Here is a 27,642-nt window from a genome sequence, read left to right as displayed (position 1 = left end):
CTGCCTGGCGCAGGCAGAAAGTGGACCAACTTGGCCCGCCACCCTACACTAGGGTGACCACATCGGCCATGTTTTCGAGGACACATCATTTTTACATATTGCTGACCAGCCCAGATAAAATGCTGCCCTGCAGTATGCGGGACGTATAGACTTATGGAAGGGGTTAGTTATACGGTCAGTAATATGTAGAAATTGAATGTGTCAAGGAAAACATGGCCGATGTGGTCACCTCACCCTACACCTTCACAGTATCAGGACAAGTTGGGTCACTTTTGTCATTCTGTTTTTATTTGGTGCTATCATCAGTAGCCAGCTCCACTCCTGTCGTCAGGAACCGACTTTGTAATAACTGGTAATGATGAATTTCGTTGTGTCACAGCTCTGCCAACCTTATTTATGCTGCTCCTTATTTAGGCTTTCAGGATTACCATATGGAATGAGCCTTGTTTATTTTTCTTGCTGTCAATTAAAAAGCATTTACAGATCTGTCCAACGCCGTTCTTTTTGGAAGCCATTCTTTCAGCAGAGTATTATAATAACCAACAAATAATTATATTTATGAGTCACCGGGAAAAATGTTAATTATTTGCCTTGAAATCTGCTGCGTCTGCTGCCACAGAGGCCAGGAGATGGATTGCTCTGTAGGATAATAGATGGTTTTCATATGGTTGCATACCCAACATTAACATACCTCCCATGTGTCCCTGTTTAGGAGGGCTAGACTCATTTTGGGACCCAATTTCTTCGTTCCCTGTTTTATCCCCCCATGTTTTTGTTGTGTATTGTACTTAGTGTATCACAGTATTCTAGAGCTACATGTAAAATATGTTTAGAAATTAGTTATTTTAAACTGCTTTTTTATATATAGCCTGTCATTTAGTAAGAGTTCAATGTAAAAAAAAGAGAAGAATTAGGGTACCACTGATAAAATAAACCCCTGGTTTATGTGTAACAACATCCCCTGTGTAGAATAATACCCCACATGGATATATATTTTATTTTTTTGCATTTACATAGTACAATATTTATTATTATTATTAAACTTTGGATTGGGGTTTAATTTTTAAAAAACAAACATTTTAAGGTATATTGGTAGTGGGAGGGGTATGAGGTGTTTGGGCACCTATTTTTATGTTATTTTTTATATTTTTGAAAATATCTAATTGTCTATTTTTTAAAGTATTGTTTGAACAGAGTTTCTCCCTTTTTTCACTTTGATCCCCACTCATCAAAGGATTCAAGAGAGTATAGAGAGAACCTTTTCACATTTAATATTGTTTCTGGTGGTGTCAGGACTGACACAGCAGGCAGAGAACGCTAGAACTCCAGTGTAACCGGATCTGCCAGCGGCAGACCCCAGGCTTTCAAAATGACACCCTGCGTGTACCAGCGGGAAATGCCCTCGCTGTTGTAAAAACCATAGGACATACTATTATGTCCTCTGTCACCTACAGCATGTTTAAGCGGACATAATAAAACGTCCAGTGTCACAAAGGGGTTAAATAGCCGCACCAGGATAGTTGGGGGACCCAGGGCAAATTTACTGTGCACATGCAGCAAACTACACAGTTTCATTGTTACTTGCAGTGAGTAGAGCTGTGCGTCAGTCAATCGCTCATGGCTCTACTGTTTCAGAAATATTGGTAAAAACTGAGATCTAATACTCACCAAAATTAACAATTAAACAGATATCTTACATGATGGGGTCTATTTTATAACAGCAGAAGCTGGTGGTGTACGGGACGTACAATGCAATTCAGCCAAAATACGTATAATCGGGAACACCACAACATGTGCTGTGAGGACGGTTTAATGATGTATTAAATGAATATAGAAACAGTAACTGTTCTGGGAATAGGAGACATCAATCAACATAAATTATAAGGGACACGTGTTTCTAACTGAGTTGGATTAGATATTAGAGTAATAGTGGTAAGCCCGTTCCAGTAGCCTGGGATCTCAGCCAACTCAATTAGAAACATGTGTCTCTTCTTAATTATATTGATTGAAGTCTACTATTAACAGAACTTGAAATGGAAAGTTATTGTGTCAGCACTGAAAGGGTTAAACACCCTTGCTAAGGTTTTATATTTGGTTGACTGTACATAACGGTGTCTCTTAATGAGAAAAAATAAAATAAAACACAAATTGAAACAACAGAATTATATTTTAATATATTTTAATTATATATTTTAATATTATATTTATGCGTAGGGAATGACGTAGAGTAATATTTTATTATATAAAAATTATATTTTATTATATGACCTAATTGTAATTGCATAGAACGTCAGATATTTGTGACGTTGTTAATTCCATTGTTCTAGACCTTTTAACTGTTAGATTGCAGATTGTTACATAATAACCGCAGGCCGTTCTGTCCTCCATATCTTTGATTCTCATAATTCTAACTTGATATATGGTTTCCATGGAAACATTCAAAGATGCATTGGTTGCTATGTGAATTAAAATGTAGATATTAATAGAGGTTTCAAAGTGTCTTTTCAAATGTTCAAAATTCACTTTCAAACTTAGGTGGAGATTTTAGAAATTGAAATCTAGAATAGTATTTCTCATGTGAGGGCAACAAGTCCCAGTAGTCCTAGACTGAATTGTGAGGATACCATCACTGTCTACCAAAACAGGACACTATGTGCAAAATAAATGTTCCGCTGCACTGTGCCCAATAATACTTTAGAATCTATATTGCTTACATCTATGATGTTTCAGCAGAAATTTACCACAGACCCTAAAAGCATTGATGGTGGTACTACCCCAAGTGGTGGTAACATCACCCTTGATCTCGTCACGTTCTTGTTTGTGACAGTGAAATGACTTTTCCTTAAACCTCTTTTGCGGTTTATAATTAAGTATCTTGATTGCAAACAGGAGTGCGAATCCCATCATCTCCTCTCGCCCTCCTGCACTAGGAGGACATTGCAGGAGTCAACATCACAGGTGGGATCGGTGGGACGCGTGGAGATCTGTGTCTCCGAGAAAACTCTCGTTCCTTCCAGGCTGTGTATACAAAGACCTGCATTGAGCTATGAAGTTACAACAACCCTTTTCCCTTTATCCAGGTTACCACATTTACTTAACTGGGACTACGGAAGAGTGATCTCTACTGTCTCCGACTCCCCAAATATTAACTCATCACAATTCTCTTGTAGTGGCTTAACCAAGGGTGACAACCAATTGGTTTTAATAACTGTACTTATTAAAACCATGAGTGGTCTTAGGATATTCAGAACAAAGTCACCTGTATTCAAGCAGGGATTTCGGCTGTGATATAATTAGGGTGTTCAGGTATCATCAAATAAGAATAGAATATAAAGACATCTTCAGACTGTCATCTTGAGAACCTGTCCATCTACTTTAACAAAAACACCGACTAAGGTAATAACCCTGAAACGAAGTTTTAAATCCCAATGGTTCCGAGTTATACTGACTGCGGATCAGTGATCTGCACAAACACTAATCTTTTTTTTTAAAATTCCATTAAAAAATGTATTTTTGCAACAAAACACAAGGTTAAACAATAATTATTGTTGTTTCAGGCCTGCTGGATATAGAGCTTTGCTCGGGACGCATCCATTAATAATCCACAGCGAAATTAATTATGTGTAACATTTGCACTGCAGAGATGTTTGTGCTGTTCTAAGAAGACAATAAATCTCCGCAGAGTAACATTTGTGAAAAAGAAAACACAGGCGTTCTATTTAAAGCCGCCCAGACGTAACCTCGTTCGCGGCGAACAACCTACAGCAAATTAAAGTTCGCTCTGAAGAACGTGGAGTGGAAGCGGCCTGGAAAATGAAGCTGAGCTCGGTGTGTCAATCAACATCGGAGGATCTTTATTGTTATCTGCTATTTTTATTTCCGCAGTTAGTCCTACTTCAGAAAAGCAAAGAATAAGGAGAAGGGGTGCGAGTCTTTAGGAAAACTAGGTTTTTCAGCGGCCCTCTACAAAAATATTCCAGGAGGACCCATCTTAAGAACAATTGGTGAAAATTGACAATTCTAATAAACAAAGAAACATAGTAGTTATTACCATTATATATATTGTGATTTACCCAGCCATACCCTCTGAGGGGGCTTTTATACAAATAGGGCCCTAAGCAGCTGCTAAATATAATACTATGGTAGTTCCACCACCGTCTGCCATCCATACGACCGGTCTAGGCTCTTTATGCATAACCCTAAAGTAAAACTGACTAATATTATGTTCTAATCTGTTACATACCTCACTTTATTTCAGTCGGCCCTTTGGGGTTGTGGTTAAAGGTGAGACATTATTATTTAAGGCACTTAAAATAAAAATAATCCATTTTTATTACATGGCTTAATTTATAAACCCATTAACACTCTTTCTGTACACATTATTGTGGCTTTTGGGGCTTTAGAACCCAGCAAACATTCTAAGCGCCTAGAAACGGGGGGCATCAGGGGACGAGAGAGGGTCACAAGAATTTCTAAAGCAGGACACTTGGGAGGTATCCCGTGATAGCCTTAAATGAACAGTGAAGTCTTCCATTGGCTCATTAAGATGGACTCCAGCCAATCTGTGGTCTCCGGTTAATCTCTGGCTCCAATGTTGGATGGTGATTGGATGCCCAACTAAAGTCTTCTACCTGTAAGACTAACCATAATTATGTTTTTTTTAGCCCAACTATAGTGTGTTGGTCAAGGTAGCTTTTATGTTTTATCTTTTAGAGATATATAAGAATTAATACGTTTTACAATTCTATATTATTCATTTTATTAATTCTAAAAGTGTATGTATGTGTGTGTGTGGGGGGGGTGAATCACATAATAGAATAATTATTGCTTGCATAATCATTTAATTATTAGGCTGGGTAATTAAATATATTTACATTGTCAGCAGTTATTGTTGAAAAAATGTAGTAACTGGGTTAAAAATAAGTCGAGAATATTTCCCTTATTACATTAATATATAATGCTTATTTTAATCTATAAAGCTGTTTTTAATCCATTTTATAATATGATTGTTAATAAGTCAGTATCTATAAATTTGCATGCATGGAGTGTTTTTTTTCCGCTATGTGGTAGAATTTTTTGATGAAATCCGTGGACGGCAAAATAATGGAATACCTAGCAGACAGAGGACATTTGTACCGACGCGCATATAAATCATTAATACAAATAAATCTGATTATTGGGGCACATTTATTAAATTCAACGTTTTCCACCTTCTAGAGACCTTCTCTTTACTTATTAGGTCAAACCTTAAAGTTAAACAGATAAAACCCACTCAGCCATCCATAACATGGTTTGCCAGGACACTGAGCAATTAGGCTGACATTTCAGCAAAGACTCTAAGAGTCAAAGAGATATTTGTAATTGTCTTTTGGGATAATGTTAACCCCTTAAGGACAATGGGCGGTCCCTAAACCCATTTTGAGCCCGTACAAGTACGGGCTTTGTCATTAAAGGGTTAAAAATACATAGCAAGGGCTTTGTCTACACAATCTATATATAGTCTATATTTTATGAGCAATGCCTCGCCTGCTCCCTACCACTCATGAGTAACATAAACCTTCTTTTAAACCGTCTAAGACAATGGTATGGAAGTTATCAACTAAAGCCACATAATAATAAAAGTAAAACATCTATAACAGAAATCTGTAAATTATAGAGATAACGTATTTGCTCGATTATAAGACGACCTTGATTATAAGACGACCCCCCAAAATCAAAATATTAATTTAGGAAAAAAACAAAAAGTCTGATTATAAGACTACCCTATAGGAAAAGTTTTACTAGTAAATATTAATTCATGTAAACTAGTTTTTCATATTTAATAAAAGCTATGATTGAGAAAAATATATATTTTTTTATTTCCTTTTATTTGCTAACCTGCCCCCCCAAGTTATGCACATCTGCCCCCAGGCTTGCCACTCTGCCCCCAGAAATGCCTTATACCCCCCTATTTGCCACTCTGTCCCATGATGTGCCTTTTAACCCTCTATATGCCACTCTGCCTCCAGAAATGTCTTATACCCTCCTATATGTCACTGTCCCCCATGATATGCCTTTTAACCCCCTATATGTCCCTCTGCCCCATGATATGCCTTATACCCCTATATGCCACTCTGGCATATAGGGGATTAAAAGGCATATCATGGGGCTGAGTGGCATATAGGGGGTTAAAATGCATTTCTGGAGGTATATATATATATAACTGCTAATTGCAATCACACTCCTATCAAGCCAAGGCAGCCAGTACATGCTGGAACCTGGGGATGATAGCAGTGGGATTACAGCCTCCCTATGCCATGCTACCACCACCACCCCCCCCTTACACATCCATGCTATCACACACTCATTCACAAACATTTAAATACTCATTCATTCCATTAATCACACATTTATCACAAAAACCCTTCCCCACCCCCTTACCTGAACTGCAGATCTCTCACTCGCAGACTTCTGCAGGGGCCCGGCTGTGCCAGCAACTTCTCTGGCCCCGCCCCCAGAGGAAGGAGGGGGAGGCAGATTATGTGAGGATTCTGCTAGCTTCCTGTTCTCCTGCTGCTAGAGGAGACGCTGCTCCCGAACAAAGCCCGGTAAGCAGCCTGGCCCCAGCAGAATGAGGTCTGATTAGAAGACGACCTCGATTATAACACGAGGGGTATTTTTCAGAGCATTTGCTCTGGAAAAAACCTTGTCTTATAATCGAGCAAATACGGATATAAGTAGAACAATGGATATCACTAAACCTCCTCACTTGCTCTACTTATACTACATGTTGTTATCTAGAACCATTTCATTGGACATTCGCTTTTACCAAATTAAGTATCTAAAGCGGCGTCTACAGATTTCAAAGAAAGAATGACATCATCAATACCATTAATAAAAAAAACATTCCTACCTACATATCTATTTACCTATAGAAGATGCAGAATGCAACTTGGAATGCACTATAGAAGAAGGTTCTAGCAAAGAAAAATAGGACCTTCAGCAAACTTTATTTATTTCTCATGGAACCAGAATTCTCGTGATACTCAGAAAGTCTGTAGTGAAGCATAAGCGAAGTTGAAGTTCCAGAACTTCTAAAGTACTACTTGTTGGCTGACCCTGTTCTATCATATCTCTATAAAACCATGCTGGCATGTTAAAATGAGGTCCCTCCAGGCAGCTACCCAACCATCCTATTCAACATTTTTTCTTTAAATAAAGCATTATGTATGTAAGTAAGAGATATTTAATTCTTATTTTATTTACCTTCATGTTCCATGTGACTACTCACCTAACCACTCTTCTCCTGGCAACACAGGAGGCTTCAGAAGCTTAGAATGTTTGACGGAATTGCGTAAATACTGACGCTGCAAATGGCGTCCAAAACTGGTGGGAGTTCGCCTTTAATTATGCGATCACATGTTAAATAGTGATTCAAAACATGAGACCCAATTTCTGTCTTCGAGGCGTGACGCTACTGCTATAAAGCTTCATTCCACTTAAGTGTGATTTGGAGATTGGGATATCAAATGTATTTTTGTAATGTATGCAAGTAGATAAATGAAATTATTTGACAAATGCCCGTGGAAATATTAACTATGAGTAGATAAGGAAATTCTAATTTCTTAACAATTAAATAACAATCCTACAAAGATAACGCAATTTGGGCTGAACACAAATCCGTTTGAGCTGAATTTATATGCTACAGTGAATTCGGTGATTATCAATGATAATGTTATTTATAAAGAAATTATGATGTGCGCTGTGCGAACACAATAGAATTCTAATTGGATTCTGTTCTGCTAGATGGGTCTGTACAAGGATTTGAGAAGAACAAGCCAAGCTTCCATAATGGGTATTATACAAGGTATAAAATATAATGTTCAGAACTGATATGAGGTTTTTAGTACAGAATACATAATTTTTTTTTAAACAAAAGGTCTATTTTTCCAATACACTCAGATGCTTTGATTATTTGTTGGGGAATAGCCTACTTTGCCCAAATAAGCCATGTCATTTCACATACATTCCATGATGTTTATAGCTAAACTGATCACTTTATCCTCTACAGTGAAGTATTATATCAGGAATATAACTCCCCCCAACATATCAGGTGTCCAAATTGGAACACCTTTGTGGGAGTGTGGTTGGAGGTGGGGAGGGTGGCTTAACCCAGGAAGGGTATGGCCATGGACAACATTAAATTGGCCAGGTGAGACCTGTTTTACAGCTCTCTGTGTCGGTCAGGATCTCCCCAAGTGGCAATGATTCTCAGTGCCTTTAAAAAAAGAGACAGTGGGGCAGCTACCTGTGACAGCAGGACAGTAAAAGAAAATTGAGACTGTCCTACAAAAACTTGGACACTTAGGAGGTATGGCATATACCTCCAATAGCAAGGTTTGTTTTCTAGATGTTGTGGACATTAATTTCTTCAATTCCACTTTTTGAAGACCACCTGATATAGCATGGTGTTCTGGGAAGGCTTTCCTTCCCCAAACGGTTCCCACAAAGTTGGAAGCATAGCATTGTCCAAAATGTCTTGGCATACTAAAGGTGTCATATCAAGACATTTTGGACAATACTGGCCTCACAAATGCTCTACTGGATGAATGTGCGACAAAAAAATCCCACACAAACTCTTGTGGAAAGCCTTCCAAGAAGAGTGAAAGAGGGGAACAACTTCATATTAATGTCTATGTATTTAGAATATGATGTAATCAAAGTCTCTGTTGGTGTACTGGTCAGGTGTCCCAATATTTTTGTCCATATTGTGTATTTTATTACCTGCAGCTGATGTTCTTGTGTACACCTGGACACAGGTAAGTCCTTAAAGAGAGTTTGTGTAAACTCTGCATGACTGTAGCAGTTTTTTGTTGTATGATTAAAGTGGACAGCTGAGTAGCAGAATCCTTATTTTTTGGGGAATATTGAGAAACAAAGGTCAGTCACAGTTTGATTTATTTTCAGTATTACTAGACTAGCATTTGTCTTGCTACATTGATTTGGGTATCGTTGCTTCCTTGCTCAGTATTTATGTGACAATGATTTTCATTAATTGAAAGTCAATTGTGTCAATTTTGATAGCAAAAGTTGTCAATAAACAAGGCATTATTGCACCAGAGAGTTCTTTAGCTAAATAAACAAAGCCAGTGGCCTAATTACAGGGATCCCAATAAGATCTATAATTTTGTCAGAGTAGATATTTTATCCTGCTTCCATTGGCCCATGCACATTAAGATGTCATAACTTGCCATTCTACAAGAGAACCAGAGAATGAGAGATCTTTGTTGAGGTGGCGAAGGTCTCTATTTAATAGAATATTAAGAGAAAAGCCCCATGATACTCCTCTTTCACAGACAGTAAGACATGACGGAGCCAGGGGCCCAATGTTTTAAGGCATATCTGTAACATTGTAACACAGCTGATTACACAATTAATAACAATGTTGCTATTTGGAAAACCACGAAACCTGTCCACTTAAAGGAGCAACTCAGTTCCTCTATCCACTTGAAAGATTAGGTAATGACTGGTTTTCCTTGAATGTTTTGCTTCATTTTGTTTCATAAAATTATATATAAGGAGATTTAAATAATAGATAACGAGTGCAGGGAACTAGAAGGAACTGACTTCTCTTCTATAGATCCAGGGTACACATGAATACAGAGAATAATAATACAGAGAATGTCTATTTTCCACAATTAACTCTAAATGCCATATTTAAATTTTTTTAAATATTTTAAAAAATATTTTATAATCAGAGGAAGTGCTCCTCTGAAAATAAAATAGTTCTCAAAATAATAAAATTTTAGAATCCGCCTGAATTTCTCCAGGTGGAAAAAAATCAAGGATCAATTGTCATGAAATTTAATTAACCTCTTAAGGACAATGGGCGGTCCCTAAACCCATTGAAAACAATTCATTTTGCTTTGTCATTAAGGGGTTAAAACCAATTTTTAACCGGGGCTTCATGTTTTTCTTCTTGGTGAATAGCAGGATATAAAGAGATAGGTTATTGGTGCTCTAACTCATGTACACAAAAACATAAATATTGGAGAGCTATATTCACATACAAACCTCTTTTATGTTTAATAATCCTCCTACAAAAAATAAAGAACATAATAAATTAAAAAATAAGGTTATTACCCATTTCTATATCAGGCACAAAAATTGGTATGGGCTGTCTGTAAATTGTCTACCTGAGCCACGGTTGCCTATGAACATTTATACCAGCCCTCATGGATATTGTTTTTTTTAGGTATGGAAATAGAATAGACTTGATTTTAACCTACCAACCAAAAAATGATGGGGCGCAGATACATATAAGGGAAAAAAACAAAAACAATATAGTGTAGAATATAAGACCAATTTTTTATGTGTGGGTGAAGTGTTGCACTCACAAGTGGAATAGATGATTCAGACCCTTCCAAGTAGAATGCAATAATATCTTTAATAATCTTCTAGTGTTGACTCTAAAAAATAAACTTAAAATAGTGCAGTATCCGGGTAAAGAATTAATGTTTTTTTGGGCTGCTGCGGTCCTATTTGGGAAGTATTATTTGTATTTACCCTCTTTTAAGCACATAGCACGTGATTTTAGGTTTATTCACGTTTCTGTATTGATTTTAACCTAAAAATAAATAAAAAATAAAGCAACATAAAATGCGGATCCATGTGCCCTTCTTATAATATATGAGTAACTAGTATATTTTAAAAAGTAATGTATTTTTTGATTATATAAAGATTGGAGAGGACATATCAATCCTAGCACTGATTCTGGAATTCATAAAAAGGTCACACTCTTCGTGTCCTCTCATGCATTATTCATGCCTTCCCAGACGCCTGCTGCTGTTATAATCCCTTCCAGTTAACAGTTCCCGAAAGTGCCATGAATGTTAACATTTTACATATCATACATATGAATTGCTGGCTTGGAGGGCACTCTGTTTCATTAACGGTTTTACTCGTTTTGGAGGTATAAAATGTTTAAAGAGGACCTGTCATCTATACAGTTTTCGGCGTGCTTAGGTACTTCACTTATCACAACTGTCAATAGTATGTGACACATTGTCTTCCAATCAGTGTAATAATTTTAGAAATATTTAAACCCTAGTCAAGAAAGAAACACAGAACACAAGTCAAGTGATCGGTTGAATTAACGGTTAACTTGCCTGATCAGGCTCCACTAAGGAAACATGTCCTCACTCTCTAACAGTTGTGAAACAACTTGCAGATTCACCAATATGTGAGTTGTTGGCGAGGGCATGTGAGCACCTGCGACTTAAAATTTCAATGTGTACTCACATGTTCATACTCTTTAACTCCAAAAATGAAACACCAAAAAACAAATCATAATGAAACCTAGTGGGGGTCCACATTAACTGGGGCAGGGGTGTGATCGCTCCCTACTCTTCCCCCTCCCTGTGCACGGTAAGGAGTAATTAAGTAAACCTGTGGGGTATACGGCCTTTTATATACATAAATAATATAAATAAATATTATATATATATATATATATGATTTTAAGGGAAGCACAGACCCTGAGTTGTGGCAAAAATCTATTGATTTCCCTGTTCTGAATTTGCTTCTTTTTAATCTTTATTTTTGTAAATTTAAGTAATTGAAAAGAAAAAGCAAAAAATATACAAAGCAAAAACATGAGAGGCTTAAAAAAACCCAAAAAAGGTAAACCAATATATAAGTACGATGTAGATATCCCAGGATATGGTATAACAGTATACATATACAGTATATTATAGGAGTATAGCATGCATTAATGGCGCAAATGGCGAAAGGGAACATAATGTAAAGATATGCTGATTATAAAAATCTGATTATGTTCAATACAATAGTAACAAAGTAATAGCTAACAAAAAAGCAGATGTTATCCTTGCTGGCCAACTGGCCCAGGATCCCCAAAAGCAGGACAATGGAGCAGCTGCATGGGATGGCGCCCAACAAACAGGACTGTCCCACGAAAAACCAGTTTCTTACACTTTCTGGTTTCAGTAAAGGCAGCCGGAGGAGGATGTAGTAAATTAGAAAATAATTTTCCATATACTAAAGAATGCCTGCACCAATATGCATTAAAATTAGCACTAGATTGTTACTTTAAGTGTAAGCCTGAGAACCATAAAGTATTGCATCTACAACTAGCTCTCAACATGCAGAGCAATAACAGAGAAACCAGATAACAGGGGTGGCTGATAACCTATATTCCCGTTGGGTCAAGTTTGGCCAAATGGCTCATTACATTACATTACCTCTATTTAAATACAACAGCAAATTCCATAGCACAAAAGGACGCAGTAAAATAACATTCTGGTACAAAAGGAGAAGAGGGCCCTGATCTTCCAAGCTTACAATCTAGTCGGTGGTTGAGGGGGGTGATGAAACTGTAGGAGAGGACTGCTTGAATGAGTTGATTGAATCAACGATGATATATAGGAATTGTTGGCCATGAGTGTGATAGGAGAGTTGGTATGCTTTTCGAAAAAGGTGGGTTTTCAGAGAGCTTTTGAAAGTTATGTACGAGGAAGAAGGTCTGACGGAAAGGGAAAGGGAATTCCAGGGACGGGAGTTACAGAGAAGGGATGAAGCACTGGTGAAATCTTGAATACTGGAGTGGGAAGAGGTAATGATGGTAGAAGAGAGAGCAAGTCATGATAGGAACAAAGAGGAGATAAGGGGTGTATTTGGATTGGAGGGTAGAGATATGGGGGGGAAGTGTTAAGGGCTCTGTAGGTCAAGGTCAGAAGTTTTAATTTGACTTTGAAGGGTATGGGGAGCCAGTGGAGCGATTGGCATAGTGGAGCAGCAGATGAGGAACGGGGAAAGAGAAAGATGAATCTAGCTGCAGCGTTGAGGACAGATTGGAGCAGGAGAGGGGGAGACTAGTTAGTAGGGAGTTACAATAATCCAGACTGGATATCACAAGGGGGTGGATTAATACTTTTGTTGTTTCTTGTGTGAGGCATTAGCGGATTCAGAAGATGTTTTTCAGGTGAAGGTGGCAGGATTTGGTGGGAGACTGGATGTGAGGGATGAAGGAAGAGCAGATCAAGCATGATACCAAGGCAGCGAGCTGGTTGGATAGCGAAGTTGTCAACAGTGATAGAGATGTCAGGAATTGTGGACACAGGGGGTGGCAGAACAAACCATAATGTCAGTCTTGCAAATGTTGAGCTTCAGGGTAATGGGACGGCATCCTTGCAGCAATTCCAGAAAGACAGTCGGTGTGGCGAGTTAGAAGAGAATGCCATGAGAATGAAGGGTTTGTAGTCCCTTCAACTGTGTCAAAGGCTGTGGAGAGGTCCAAGTGTATGAGCAGTGAGAAGTGGCCTTGTTTTAGCGACAAGAAGATTGTTAGTAACTTTAGTGAGTGCGATCTTAGTGGAATGCTGTGGACGGAATTGTAGAGAGTCAAGCAGAAAGTAAAGTAACCCAATCAGACAACTCGCTCGGCGCTCTCTGTCCTGTGCTATCCAAATCACATTCACCAAAAGAGACTTTTGGCAAAAATCCAATTTCTCTTACAAATGTATCCAGTTACAAATCACAACAGCTTCCAATGTAATCTAACTTAACCCTTACAAAGACCAGAGCTCCCATGTTCGGCAGTGACCTACGACACCCAGGGGTCTGCTCTCTGGAAAGGGTGCGTGACTTAGCTACGCTTGCGTTTCTGGGCTGAGCTGACATTCTGTCTGGTGATTAATAAACTGCGAACATGAGTCTGACAGCAGATGTGGGGGTCAATTTAGAGATAAAAACTTTCAGAATGATTCACCGATGTATGGAATTCAGCTAGAGAACTAAAGATTGTATATGATCCACAACCAGATTCTTTTAGGTCACCATACATGGCCTAAATTAACTTTTCTATTCTATGGAATCCAAAATATAATCATTTTAATGCAAATGTGGTCCTACCAAAAATCTATTTAGGATAGGAGTCTGATTCATAAAAAAAGAAACGCTAAATTGATGAATATTAAAAAAAAAAAATTTTGGAGACTTTTCATCGACCCCAAAAAATCCCCAGTTGGATCAATTTACATAAATTTAAATCTCTATAAAAGTAACAATAACATCCCTAATTAAGTCCGGATACCAGCTTTGTCTTTCTATTGCAGACAGCAAGCAAGCCATCCTGTATTCCCAAAGTGGATTCATAAATAATCTGGAGTTAGGTGGCGCATGCAGAACATGTCGAGGAACGAGTAAAATCCAGCCATGTTCTCATCCAACTGAATATTTACAATCTTTCTCAAGACACACTATAACCGTTGGAGAGGTTTAATAACCGTTTTTGTTATAAATGCTAAAATTTTGTCATTCTGTTATCCTTCCTTAAATCTTTCAAGTGCGTTACTACCGAGGAGAAATAAAAAAGTAATATGTTCTTGCAGTTTGCTGAAAAGTTTTTAATATTCTCTGAAACAAAATCTCAGAGAAAAGTCAATATTTGATATAATTCCCGTAAAATGTCACCATTTGTACAGTTGCTATACAAAAACTGTCCTTATGATCCTCATACTGAAAGACTCCTGCATCTTGGTTACAGTGATGTATTACGGCCTATCCTGGTCGGGCGGTGGATCCTGGGTGGTGGCAGGTCCAGGGGAGGGAGGGCATAACAGTAGGGCAATTAGGACTGTAACTCCACTACACAATGGGCAGGTTAAAAGGAAGATCTCACTGGGCAGAAGTCGCCAAAGTCCTCCATTGTTTCCATATGACATCATTTCGTGACACCATTCGTGAAGGACAGTTTGGGGATGGCGGATGGAATTTAAATACCCCACTACTGGTTTAGCTTCGCCCCGACTACAGAACCGAGAGCCCGCTGACATTGCCCCTGAAAACGATTACTTTTTCAGGCTGGAATATGAGGAATACGATAGGGTCTTCAAAGAACCCCCCCACCGCGTGTCATATTCTAACTCGCGTCTTTCTTATGGATACAGGACTTCAAATACCGTGCCTGGTAAGGCAGTACGATCAGAAAATGGACCCCCTGCGTGCATTCCATCTAGATAAAATAATACAGGCATGTATAATGCTACCGAGTCCACTTATGAAACCTGCTCCCCAAGGTCTGAGAGCGGCAGTAATGCAAGATGAAAGTCATTTTTAGAACGGCACACAAGCGATGAGAAAATTGGTACTTCTGCAAAAAAAAAAACTTGCTTGGCTCTATTTTAAGGAGTTTTCCCGATTACTTTTTTGACAGCGATACTGTGCGAGAATAATGTTCACAGAATATCATCGCAGTTGCCTTTTTATTATTCATGGACACCTATTGATTTTCTAACATATATGCAAAGGGTAGAGAACATAACATTACGGGAAAAATGCAGATACTATATTTCTACTTTTTACCTTTATTTCCTCAAAATGAATAAATGTATAAGAAATCGTTTATAGTGCAGTTCTAATTTTCCAGCGCTGCCTTCATTGATTTCCTTCTTTCAACCAGCACATGCAATGACATAGAGTGTAAGCTCTTCAGGACAGGGACCTCTTTGCCTAATGCATTTATAACTATGGTACCCCAATCATAGCGTCTGTCAGGGGCAGATCAAGGTAAGGTGGGGCCCTGGTGCAACACTCTAACAAGGGCCCCCCACTGTATGACTACTGTACTTATTACACGAATAAAAGTAATACATTCAGCAAGAAATGTGTAAAACAACGTATTAATATAATAACTACAATAACTTAATTAGACAAAATAAAAATGTGTGATTCCTACTCAGGGCTGCTTCTTGAAATTCATTTAGAATTTTTTTTTTTTTTTAATATATAAATAAATAAAATTTCTAAATACTGAAACTGTATCTTATTACAGGGGATATTATTTTTTTTTTATATATATATAAATACTTCTATCATTAGGAATTATTTATAAATTCAGATCTTTTGTTAGCTATTATCTAAAAGATTTGGGATGAGCCACAAAAAATGTGAAATTGCGGCAAGATCCTGCTCTCATAGCACAACATAACCAAAAAAAATACATGAAATGTTTATCATTATTTTATTATTATTATGTATTGTTTTATATAGCGCCATCAAATTCCAAAGCGCTGTACAATGGGTATAATGAATGTCCACCCCCCACACACACACTTACAAAGGCTGCCAGAACCAATCAACAACAATCAGCAACTTTACAGAGGAGAGAACTTCATGGGAGGGGATAATCATGTATGGCGAGTTAGGATGTATACACAAATTTGGTTTCTTATATGTTCGTATTACTTGTTTTCATTTTGAGACAGAGGGGTTCATTTAGTATACGGAACGGTATTTACAAAACTGGAGAAATCCGCTTTAAGTTACCTTTTTTCTATTTTATTACTGATTATTTTGAACTGATAAGTTCAACTCGTGCAAGAAAAAAAAAAAAAACACAAATCAGGTGTCATAGCTCCTGCATAAAATGTGATCTTTTTTATCAATATATACCAAGGCTAACCTTATACCCGGCTCCATGTCCTCAGGGTGCAAGATAAAATATTAACGGCACACACAATGCATGCGCAACATCTGTCATGGTGCAACCATGTGATCGCCGAAGTGCCGAGCAACGCCGCAAAATTGGATCACATATGTACATTGAATACTTTCACAATCTGTTCCAGAGCATCCCACGTTATCGCGCTCCTGGAAGCATTCCAACCTCAAACCTATATTTGTCTAATTTGTCTAACGTTTCATTTCATTAAACGAATGCAGGCGTTTTATATATATATTTTTTTGTGACAGCTGATAAGTTTGAATATAATATTCACATTTTCCATGAAATGAACATTAGTTTGACAAATATGTCTTTTATTCCTTAGTGCCTCGTTTTAGAAGAAGTACATCGAGTGACACAAAAGCCTCTAACGGGAATCGTTCCTGGTACGTTTATAAAGCAATGGCATGTTGCATTCAATTAAATTCTAATCGGAGAAGCCATTCCTGATTAAAAATTGATGGAACCGGTGATTAGTGGAACAATTGGGTTCTACTATAGCGTTAATGGCACCTGCTATGTAAGCATCAAGGACTCATTCACTGAAAGATGTCTGTTGGAGGCATTGGTTATAGGCGAATACCCGGCCAATGTCGCTGGCATAGAGATGTGTTAGGATAGCCTTGGCACTTTAAGGAACATGGCGGCTAAATGACGTGCGTCAGGCTGCCGGCTGGATACGGGGTGGGCTAATGTTACATTTTTATACACCTTTTTATCAGTATCCAGCCGGTGGTCTCAAACCGCAGGACCCGATCTGCTGCTAGGGTGGCAGTATCGGTAAGTATGTGGCCCTACCGACCACCGGCCAACCAGGTACCTGCCGGTATCTCTCATTTATTTGCGAATGACAAATTCATTTTTGTTTTAATGTCATTTAGTCAACGTGTCCACAAAACTATCCACAGGGACGTTCAAAACTATCCACAGGGACGTTACTCAAGGTCAAGGTGACCGGCGCCGTAGTGACCTATTGAAGATATAATCAACCTTTGCTGCTTTGATCGATTTACTGCACTCTCATCATCAAGTAAATACTTTCAATGAAATTGCCTTGTTATGTGCGCATCCCATACAAAGAAACAATATATCTCGGATGTCAAAGCTTATCATTGAAGATTAAACCGGGGCTTATTGCACAAGAGTACGAATAGTGACCCGCAATGAGATCTTTCTGGCTATTATATATATATATATATATATATATATATATATATCGCTTAATTAAAAAAAGGTGGTAGTACTAATAATAATAATAGAAATAATAATATGTAGTACAACAAAAATGACAAACCTTTGCCTAATCAGTGAAATTCCTGTTTTAAGAGTCCAGCGATAGATGCGGAGGAATAATTCTTACCTGACGTATAGTGAACGCTTTTGGTTAGTTCTCAGGGAGCCGGAGCCAGAACTCATACTGTGATTCATCATCTGCTCACGTAGATCATGGATTTTTGCCTCAAATCGAGCGTACTCTAATAAGAGATTAAAAAAAGTGGAATCTTGTTAAAGAGATGCTCATCAAATCAACATTTTGTGAATCAAGTGACATAGATTTTATAGCCCCCACTTAACAAGATGATATAGGACTGGAATGGAGATTGCGAGCTGGGCGTCTCATCCAACTTCAGTGCCTGACCTCAGAAACGCTCTGCTGGATGAACGGGCAAAAATCCCACAGAAACACTGAACATATCAAAACCAAATATAATTGCGCTTTTGTCCCAAAAGTAATGTATCTGTTTAAAACTGATAAAAGACTCAAAATGTCTACGTCATACTCAGGATACGTATACTCTTCTTGTCCAGCACTGACCGGATCATGGGTCTTCTCCATAGTCTCCAGCACATGCACACTTCACTACTGTTGGTCAACCTACTTCCATGCATGGTGTCTCCTCCACCCAACATACACATCACGTGTATTCTGTGCTCATTCTAGTGCTATGTGTTGAAGACACGCGCTTTCACATGTCCCCCATGGCCACCAGCTCGCTCACCATTTCCCAGGACATAAAGAGGTAAATCTGTGACCCGGGTGAAACGTGGACAGGCGGTTTAGCTATCCCAAGCCTAAAGGTGCCAGCCCTGTCCTGGATCCCAAAGAAACATAATGGCAGGGTGTGTGATTTGTAACATACATAAGCTATGCTTTGTTAACCCTTCCCGTGTTCTGGAATAGGGTAACTCATGCACTTGCATAACAGTTAACCAGCTCCACCAGGTTCTACATAGATCTTTGTGCCAGTTACTCACTTTACATAATGTTATATACTGTTAATTAGAGTGTAACTGCCCACTTCATAATTTCAGTAAGAAAATACTTTTTCCACTCCACCCACCCCACCCACCCCTTCTATTTGTCTTTGCATTTTACACATTAACTGCTTTCTTTCTCCATTATGAGCGTAAATGTTCTGCTGTGCTGCACTCGCTAGTTACCATGGCAATCCTAATGTGCTAAAAAGTTGTAAGTTAGCCTACAAATATGTTTCAACTTGGTGTGCAATGAGGGGTACCATCTGTCGGCTGCCAACTGAGTAAACTAAAAATGTAGATTACGAGATAAGAATGAATTGGTTTATTCCAGGGGAGGGATGACACCTTTTGGACTATGGAGCAAGAAAAGCCAAGTGGCCCCTGATCTCTAACCCCTTCCCCCTCTGTCGACACACACCTAATTACTAACACTGTTCCTCTCTCACACTTACTTGGAGCCTTCCTTGCTCACTCCTCACATAAGCTGCGAGCTACCATGCTGTTTCTGCACCCCACTGCACTCCTATCTACCATAGTGGGCCTGCCCAAGTAGGGGGCAACCCTGTTTGGAAATTTAGGACCCTTAGTGCTCACATTTTTGATACATCTTACTTATTTGGTCTTGGTACCCTTTTGAAACGGGTCTAACACCAGGGTATCATTTAGACAGGTTTATGTTTTCATATAATAACAAACTAAAAAGTGTAGAAAAAAAACCGATGAAAAATCTGTAGCTAAACGCTGAAATACGCCATTGTTTCTTTTTAACAATTGTGTTTTACATGACAGGCGCATCGTCCAGTTAGGGCTAAAGGAACCGATAAAAAACCCCCCAAACATTGACCCAATAACTGAGACCACACCATATATGTTGGAAAAATATTGTCCACAGCTTTATTATAACCACAGAATTCAATATAAAATATATATATGATATATACATATCAAAACATAACAATAAGTCATTGTCCAAACATGAAAACAATGTAAACCCATTACACCTTCCCACCTGTCAAAACACATAGACAATGACCCCCAAGATAACAGATCTAACAATAAACATCACCATACCTTTAAGGTACAATACCTTACCAAACCAACAGTAGGGGCATACCGTGACACCCCTACACCCCCAGGTTCTGAGCCACAGACCAGCTCGAAACCTACCATACCAACCAACAACACCAACCAATCAACCAAAATGAACTGAAACATCCCAATTCTACCCCGCCTAACCAAACCGGCACCGCCGCTGTGACAAAGCGAAGCCAGAAGACAAAAAAAAAAAATTAGGGAGGGAGGGTGGGACAAAAGCAGGTAAGTGGCTCAAATTAAAAGTGACCGTTATCTAAAATGTCCGCCCATTTATAGCACCAGAAAGACCCCACCTACTGAACCCTGTAACCAACCCCAGACCTAGTGACATAACACAAGCCCTCCTCCTAGCGCTGTCAAGGCCTGCTCCGCTAAGCTGCGCTGCTCCTCTGGCCACAGTGAAGGTGGCCTTCTAAAACCCCACGATGAAAATAATAGCCCTATACACATAAATTTGTCTTTGGGTTTATCCTGGCCGGAAAAAAAAATAGGAAAAGATGTAGAAATAGTAGAGTAGATTGTGCTCCATAATGGTTAAAAACTGGACGAGGGTCATGAATGATTTTTCTAGAACTACAACGTAGACTAACAAGTACATGAAAGCACTGAAGACGTAATTAGTGCGGGGTCAAAACGCGCCACATGGATTTCCGAACAGATTAGTGTAGCAGCCGGGCATTAGCGTTCGTACGGCGGGTTGGAAAAGCTCACGCTGTGCTTGGTTAGAGCCGCAGACTTCCAGGGAGATTAAACCCCACACAGAGACTCGCAGGACTCGATGAGAAATGAAGACATTACGCATGCAAAAAGGGAATCGCTTAAAAAGGTTCGGAAGAAAAGAAGTACGCGAGGACTGCTGTTAAAAAAAATATTATCTATTTATCCAAAAATATATTTTTTTTACTAAAATATTCTGCCCCGACCATTTTAAGACCCTTGATAAAATTATTACACATAACATGGGATATAGCCTGCGTCAATGACCCAGAGCTCTGATATTTCTAGATCCCCTTGATGATCAAAGGGGCATTATTGCCTTAATTGATCCTTGTCTGGCGGCAAAGCTGAGCTTACCAGTAGCTGCTTCTTGACTTCTGCTGGATGAGGGCATACACTGGGTCATATCCATGTGCATGGGACCTTAATGTCTACATTTTTTCAATGCATTCTCCATTGCAGTGATAGGTGGACACAGGGCTGCTCTTTCTTTTGCTTAGCATGCTGTAGAATGCATAATCCATAATGTCTTGTCTGAATTCAGCAGCACTTTTAAAATCAACAGTTTGATCCGGGTGAATTTTGGAGTAGCGTAAAATCTGGGGTAGAATACTCACAACTGGTCTTTTTTTCAATAGTGAAAAAAGTCCTGGGTTTGGGGACTAGCCCTGACCTCCCCATGCTGTGCGGTGTTAACTCGCAACCGCAATCAAGTCATATAAATGATGGTGGCATTAAAGGGGTTAACGCTGCACAATCGCTGTCATGGAGAGAGGGGTTAACACTCGTGTCTTCAATTCCCGCAGGCTTGTGAGGACCAAGTCCCACTCAATGGTCAAAAATGAAAATAAAAATTATAATAATAATCATTAACAGCATTAACATTGCAGTAAAAGGTTTCAGGTCAGTTGCTGCCAGCTACACTCTGCAGCAGGTCAAACTGCTGATGACCAGATCACTCCTATTGGTCAGTAGTGATGTCATCATTATGACAGACACTGGATGACCCCTCCCCGCTCCTCAGTGACTCCTGCCAAAGAGAGAAAGAGAAAGGGGTCCTCCGGGGCCTAAGGTAAAAAAAAGAACCAAACATGATTAATAAAAAAAAATTATAATGTTCACACTTTTATCACATAACTGATTACTGATAGTGATAATCTGATCACTGATTAAAGACATTTAGGTCTCTGATTATTGGTCTGATTCACCGATCAATGTCTGTGGCCTAAACTTGTCACTTATAAGTGATCTAATAGCAGTTACATATTTTTTATTTTACAATACAATACAATTTTAAATTTTTTTAATGTTTAACCTAATAAATTGCTATCTGATCAATGTAGGTCTCCGTTAATCAGCATATTTCTCTGGAGTCCAAGAAGAGCAGCGTATGAGAGGAAATAGTGGAGAGAGTGGGACATGGGTCACAAATTGGGACTGTATTCTTCATATTGGCAGTTAAACCTCAAAATATATTAATTTACTTGAAAATACCGCATATCCATGAGATTTCCGTCTATTCCTTGCAGGGTGTCTCACAAGGGTCATTTTACCCCTTTTAATGCAGCCGTTAACCCATAAACTTCTTCTAAATTAGGTGGGGGAAAAAAATAAAACTATGCAGTTTTTGCAACCCTTGGCAAATTTATTTCGGATTTCCCCCACAGGATAATTGTGACTGCAGAAAAAGATTTCTCTTGGTGCATTAGGTCTAAAGTGCCATTATTTTTATGTTTTTGCTCTTATAAAAATTATATTAAAGGGCGGTTGAACACAAGAATTTAACAGGAAAAATGCCCTTAACGTGCCCACTGAGGCTCACGTCAGTCTGCGGCCTTCTCCTTGCTCTTCTCTGTGGCCGCAGGAGCTAGCACTCCCCATATCACGCATCGATATCACTTATAGCAAGGTCTGCTAACGCCATACTCAATGGGTTTGGTAGTTCAAATGTAATCCTTAGGAAGTATGATGTAATGTAGGAAAGCTTTGCATTGATGATAAGTGGGTGGTAGATAAGTGGAATGGCCTCCCAGCAGAAATGGTAGAGGCTAATACAATGAGGGAATTTAAAAATGCATAGGATAGGCAAATTATGAGACCAATGACTGATGAAGGTTTGAGTCTTGTGCCGAATGGGTCGTATCTGCCGTCAGACAGTGGGACTTTTTGTCGATCCCACTTTTGTTGATGAGGGACTGCACACGGTTAGTGGCTGCTTGTGGCGTGGCGTTAGTTTGTGTTTCGAGTAAGAGAAGACACTTTGGATATGATCTGTTCCCCTGCATCAGCACTAGGCACTTATGCTCCAGACCATTTGTGAAGAATAAATATCTTTTAGTAGCTGCGATCGTTACGTTTGTATCATTCGAATCCCTCAAGTATCTAAGTCTTTGTAGAATGTCTCTTCCTGTCCACAATTACAAAGCGTGAGAGAGTGTGAGCGAGAGTGTGAATGAGGGTGAATGACAATGAATGACAACAATTTTTTTTTCCAAATCGAAACAACCCTTTAAAACTCAAAAGGGCAGGAAACAAAACTCGTTGACCAAAAAATGAATGGACCAAAAACAAAACAAAAAATTAACAAATAATTGTTTTTTCGCCCATTTGCTCATGTATATGGCAGAAAGAACAAGAAAATATCATCATTTTTTACCGTCACATAGAATTTGAGAATTGGCCCATCTCGCCTTCCCATTATTTTTCCTGTAATGTTTTTTTTTTAATTTAGATTAGCCATATGCTTTAACGAGACTTTACGAGTGGCTCTTTAGCCTATCGATAGAAATCAGTAAAAGAATCTCAAAAAAATAAATATGTTTTATTTACACAAATTAATTTATTATCTATATGACAAAAGACAGACAGAGAGAGACACATCTTAAAAAAGAATATCAAAGGAATGTTTCGAATTTTAACTCGTTATTAAACTCAAGCATCAGAGTATTGGTTCCATTAAAATGATAAAAAGCAGCGATTTACGAGGAACGCTTTCAACGTGAAAACATAGTTTATAAAAATTGCACTGTTATTATTTTTATTATTATCCTTTATTTATATAGCGCCAACAGTTTACGCAGCGCTTAATACAATAAATAAATTCAAGGGATATGACAAGACAAGAATTGACAGACTAAGACAAACCGATACATTTGGTGGAGAGAGCCCTGCTCGCAAGCTTACACTGATTTACAAATCTCTTAAATGAGGCGTACTGAAAATGGTGGTGTTTGTAGGAACGTTCTCAACAACGTTGCCTAGCAACATATTTTGCTTATGGATATTTTATTTAGCCGAGCTGCTTTATCCTTGTTACGAAAAAATTATACCTGGCACAGGATCAGTGAGTAGTGGGCGACGATAAAATGCATCTTTGCACATTTATGTTAAGTGCAGTTATTGGCGATATCTACCGACATGCTAGAGACATTCTAATTTGGAACATTAACGATAATGTGATGTATGTGACAGAATAGAGGTGCGATCTAGGTAGTCATGTTATATATATATTTTTATTTATTTATTTTTTATTTTTTGTCATTTTTTTTACTCTCTGTGTGCCTAAAGTTCAGCATTAGGACGGTAAATAAGCACTTCATATAATATTCTCATTATCCATCCCTACCACCAAAATGTTTTAAATGATTAGAAATAATTACCGTATTTGCTCGATTATAAGACGAGTTTTTTTCCAGAGCAAATGCTCTGAAAAATACCCCTTGTCTTATAATCAGGATCGTCTTATAATCAGACCTCAAATAGGTCTGACTATGAGACTAGCGATGCAGGGGACCTGGATCCTCCTGTGTTATGCCCCCCCCCCCAACTTACCGGTGCTTCTGAGTCCCCGGTGCTTAGTCCAGGCAGCGTGTAGAGCTCAAGCGGAAGTTGTCTACACGAATCGCGAAGAGCTCTACACGCTGTCCGGACTAAGCACCGGGGTCTCAGAAGCACCGGTAAGTTTGGAGGAGGGAGGGGGAGTGTTAAATGGAGGGCATAAGGCATTTCTTTTTTTTCCTAAATTAATATTCAGATTTTGGGGGACGATTACCATATTTGCTCGATTATAAGAATCAGGGTCGTCTTATAATCGAGCAAATATGGTAATAGTTTTTTTTGGTTCATTTTTTCCGCATTACATTTTTTTAGCCGATACACAGCTCCCAAGAGTCCCCATTTAGGAGGGACAGTCCCTTTTTCTCCGACCGATGTCCCTCTTTTTTTAATGGCTCAAAAATAATTGCAGTATTAAAAGCCTCTATACTTATAGAAACATGCTAGGAGTAAAAAACATACGATTTTCTACCGCACGTGTATACAGAATGTGTTTGTATGTATGATGTAGCATGCACTGGGGATACATATGGCCGACAAGTGTGTTTGTCACTGTCGGCCATATAAAGTCAGTCGAGCAGAAAAGGGGATTCTAAAATTAATGTGTTGTGAATATCGACCTGTTTTTATTTTAGCTGAAGGATTGTCTATATGACGCAAACATGTAGAAGAAGATAAGTGCACCTAGGATGAGATTAATATCCCACGTGCCTCCAAGCAAAGAATCTTTAATGTCAATATCCTCTGAACTCATCTACCTTAAGGCAAGAGATATGATGGAATGAAACAAACATCACTGCCTTTTTAGATGTTCACACAGCCCTGAGAATGACAAGCAGATTTCATGCGTATCTAAAAAGGCACTCATGGAAGGTTTGTACGTTGAACTGAAAACTAGTTGGTATTAGAGATGAGGGGAGGTTGGGTGGCGCAGGGGATTAAGAAAAATGCAAACCCAAACATGCTATTATTCAATAATTTGTTCAACTGTACAAAAACAAGGAGAGATCCCAACAAAACACACAAAACCGAAGCAGAGATTTCACTCTCATACTCTTTTTTACTCAGTCACGCACTCGCTCAATGTCTCTCTGTCTTCTCCGCCAAGCATTTCTGTGTCTTTGTCTCTTTTGCAGCCCCGCTTCTTGTCTTGCTCATTCTTGCTCTTCTGTACTCTTTCTTCTTTCCTGGTACGCGTCTCTTCACTACCCGCTCCATTCATTTGGATGCTTCTCTTTCCCACGCGGATCCATCTGCATTTTTCTGACCTGGTATAATACTTCTTGTTCTTCTTTCTTGGTCCACTTCTTCCCCATGGGGCACACAATGGCTCCGTGGAGGCTCCGCCCCTTTGCTGAAGTGCTCCAGGAGGCCAGGCTAAGGGAGAAGATAGTGGGATGAAGTGGACCAAGAAAGAAGACAGAAGAACAAGAAGCGGAAAGCAGTTGACGGAGAAGATAGGGCAATCTTGAGAGGAAGCGTGATATGGAGTAAATGAGGGAGAGAATGAATGAGGGTTAGTGTCAACGAATTTTGTTTTGGAATCAAAAAATCCCTCCAAACTTGATCAGAACCAAAAGGACAAGAAATTAAATTTGTTGTCTGAAATCAACTTATTATAGAACTGTTATCTTTTTGTCTGTGACTTAAGACAAAAAATAGAATTTCACATTTAGCCCATGCAGTCTGCACATTATTTCTCCTGTAAAGACCTTAAGTGGTCCTTGTTTTTTTCCTACATTTAGGATAGCCACATGCTTTACCGAGATTGTTAAGTGACTTATCGATAGATAGAAATCAGTAAAGAATCTCAAAAAAGGAATTCATTTTTTTTCATTTTATTTACAAAAATTATTTTTTTATCATCAAAATGACCGCACTATATAAGAGAGACATCTGAAAAAGAATATCAAAGGAAAGCGCCAAACAGTAGACCAAATTTTAACTCAAATGTCAGAGCCTCCTTCATCGTCATGTAACCCACTGCTAGCACTCACTCCAAAGAAAGTAAAATATGATGGATATATGTATGAACCAAAAATTGGATGCTGGGGTAATATGATTGCTTGCGCTATACTAAAGGTGAAAACACTTCTGACTTTCAATTTACCGGGACTGGTTTACCAAACCATTCCTGCTAGCAATTCACAAGCCAATAAAACAAAAATGCAAGAAAGAGATGAATCATTTATGCTGTCGTAAAAGCTAACGCAAGCAGTGATCTGTACTGTTCCCAAGGTGAAAAAATATGAAATCTTAAAATGACAAAAAAAACAGCCTCCCATCCAGCCCCTCGTGTATTTATATATAAAGACCAGAGCAACTGGGCAAACTAAGAAATGGCATAATAGAAAGAGCAATTACAACAGTTTAAAAAAATAAAATAAACATAGAAACTTAGAATTTGATGGGGTCTCAAGAACTGTACCCAGTACTCTAGGTGAGGTCTGTAAAGGGGCAGAACCACCCCTCTGTTCCCGCTACTAACGCCTCTCGCTATACCCAGCAAACTGCTTGCTTTTTCCAACACTTGATTGCATTACCGGCTAACTTTTAAGTCCTCAGAAATAAAGATTAAGAAAGTGCTTACTCCACAAGGATTTCCAATACAGAAAAATACTCTGGGTAATGATATGCAATTGGGTGCTCCTCTTTATGTTTGGATTTGCATTTATAACATGTAAAACGGTGTTTCGGGGCATACTGAGAAACTCATAGCATTTGACTAGCAGTCGATCTTTAGCAGATATGTTTAAAAGTTTTAAAGGCAGTGAATTTTTTTTTGAATAGCCTCCAACCTTTTTCCAACTCTTCGGAAAGGCGAAAACCCAGGTTCCGGTTTTAAAGCAGGTTTACTGACATGATTTAGTTAGTTATACTTTCCTGAATGGTGCCAATTGCTGAGGCATTCCAATATGGCCGCCCTGGGTGCAATCCACTTCATTGTACAAAATTGTACAAATTGTGCAAAAAAGCCCTTTTCCTGAATGACATGAAACTCCTTCTAGTAAAGGAATTTGTTTTATACATTTTGTTACGTTAAAGATTTTGTGTTAGTCATTCCATTAATATTTCATCACTTGCACGATACAGAATCAATACAGCCTTAAGGTAATAGATATTTACTAAACTAATAGAAAAAAATATTTATGTGGGATACACTGTCACTGATACCAACTGTAATTGATTTTAGGAAGGTAATGGAATCCTAGACTTGTTATGTGGAGAACCCAGGT

General features: G+C 38.6%; 1 protein-coding gene across 7 annotated transcripts in view; it reads right to left on the bottom strand.

Moving 5' to 3' along the window:
- The window catches only part of LOC149280628 (disks large homolog 2-like), a 522,250-nt gene that overhangs the window by 45,356 nt on the left and 449,252 nt on the right, over window positions 1–27,642 (bottom strand). For 6 of the 7 annotated variants that reach the window (XM_089500312.1, XM_089500313.1, XM_089500310.1 and 3 more), the window contains one exon: window positions 17,862–17,976. In XM_089500312.1, coding sequence (XP_089356438.1) covers window positions 17,862–17,976 — 115 coding nt within the window. Of the gene's footprint in view, window positions 1–17,861; window positions 17,977–27,642 lie in introns of those variants that run through there. The other variant, XM_089500317.1, reaches the window with a different exon arrangement.

This window comes from Sceloporus occidentalis, unplaced genomic scaffold (assembly GCF_023333645.1).
Source record: "Sceloporus occidentalis isolate IW3139 unplaced genomic scaffold, rSceOcc1.0.p SCAF_151, whole genome shotgun sequence".
In the NCBI taxonomy this organism is placed as follows: Eukaryota; Metazoa; Chordata; class Lepidosauria; order Squamata; family Phrynosomatidae; genus Sceloporus; species Sceloporus occidentalis.
The sequence above is the reverse complement of the archived record's forward strand: the minus strand, read 5'-3'. Positions and strand labels throughout refer to the sequence as shown.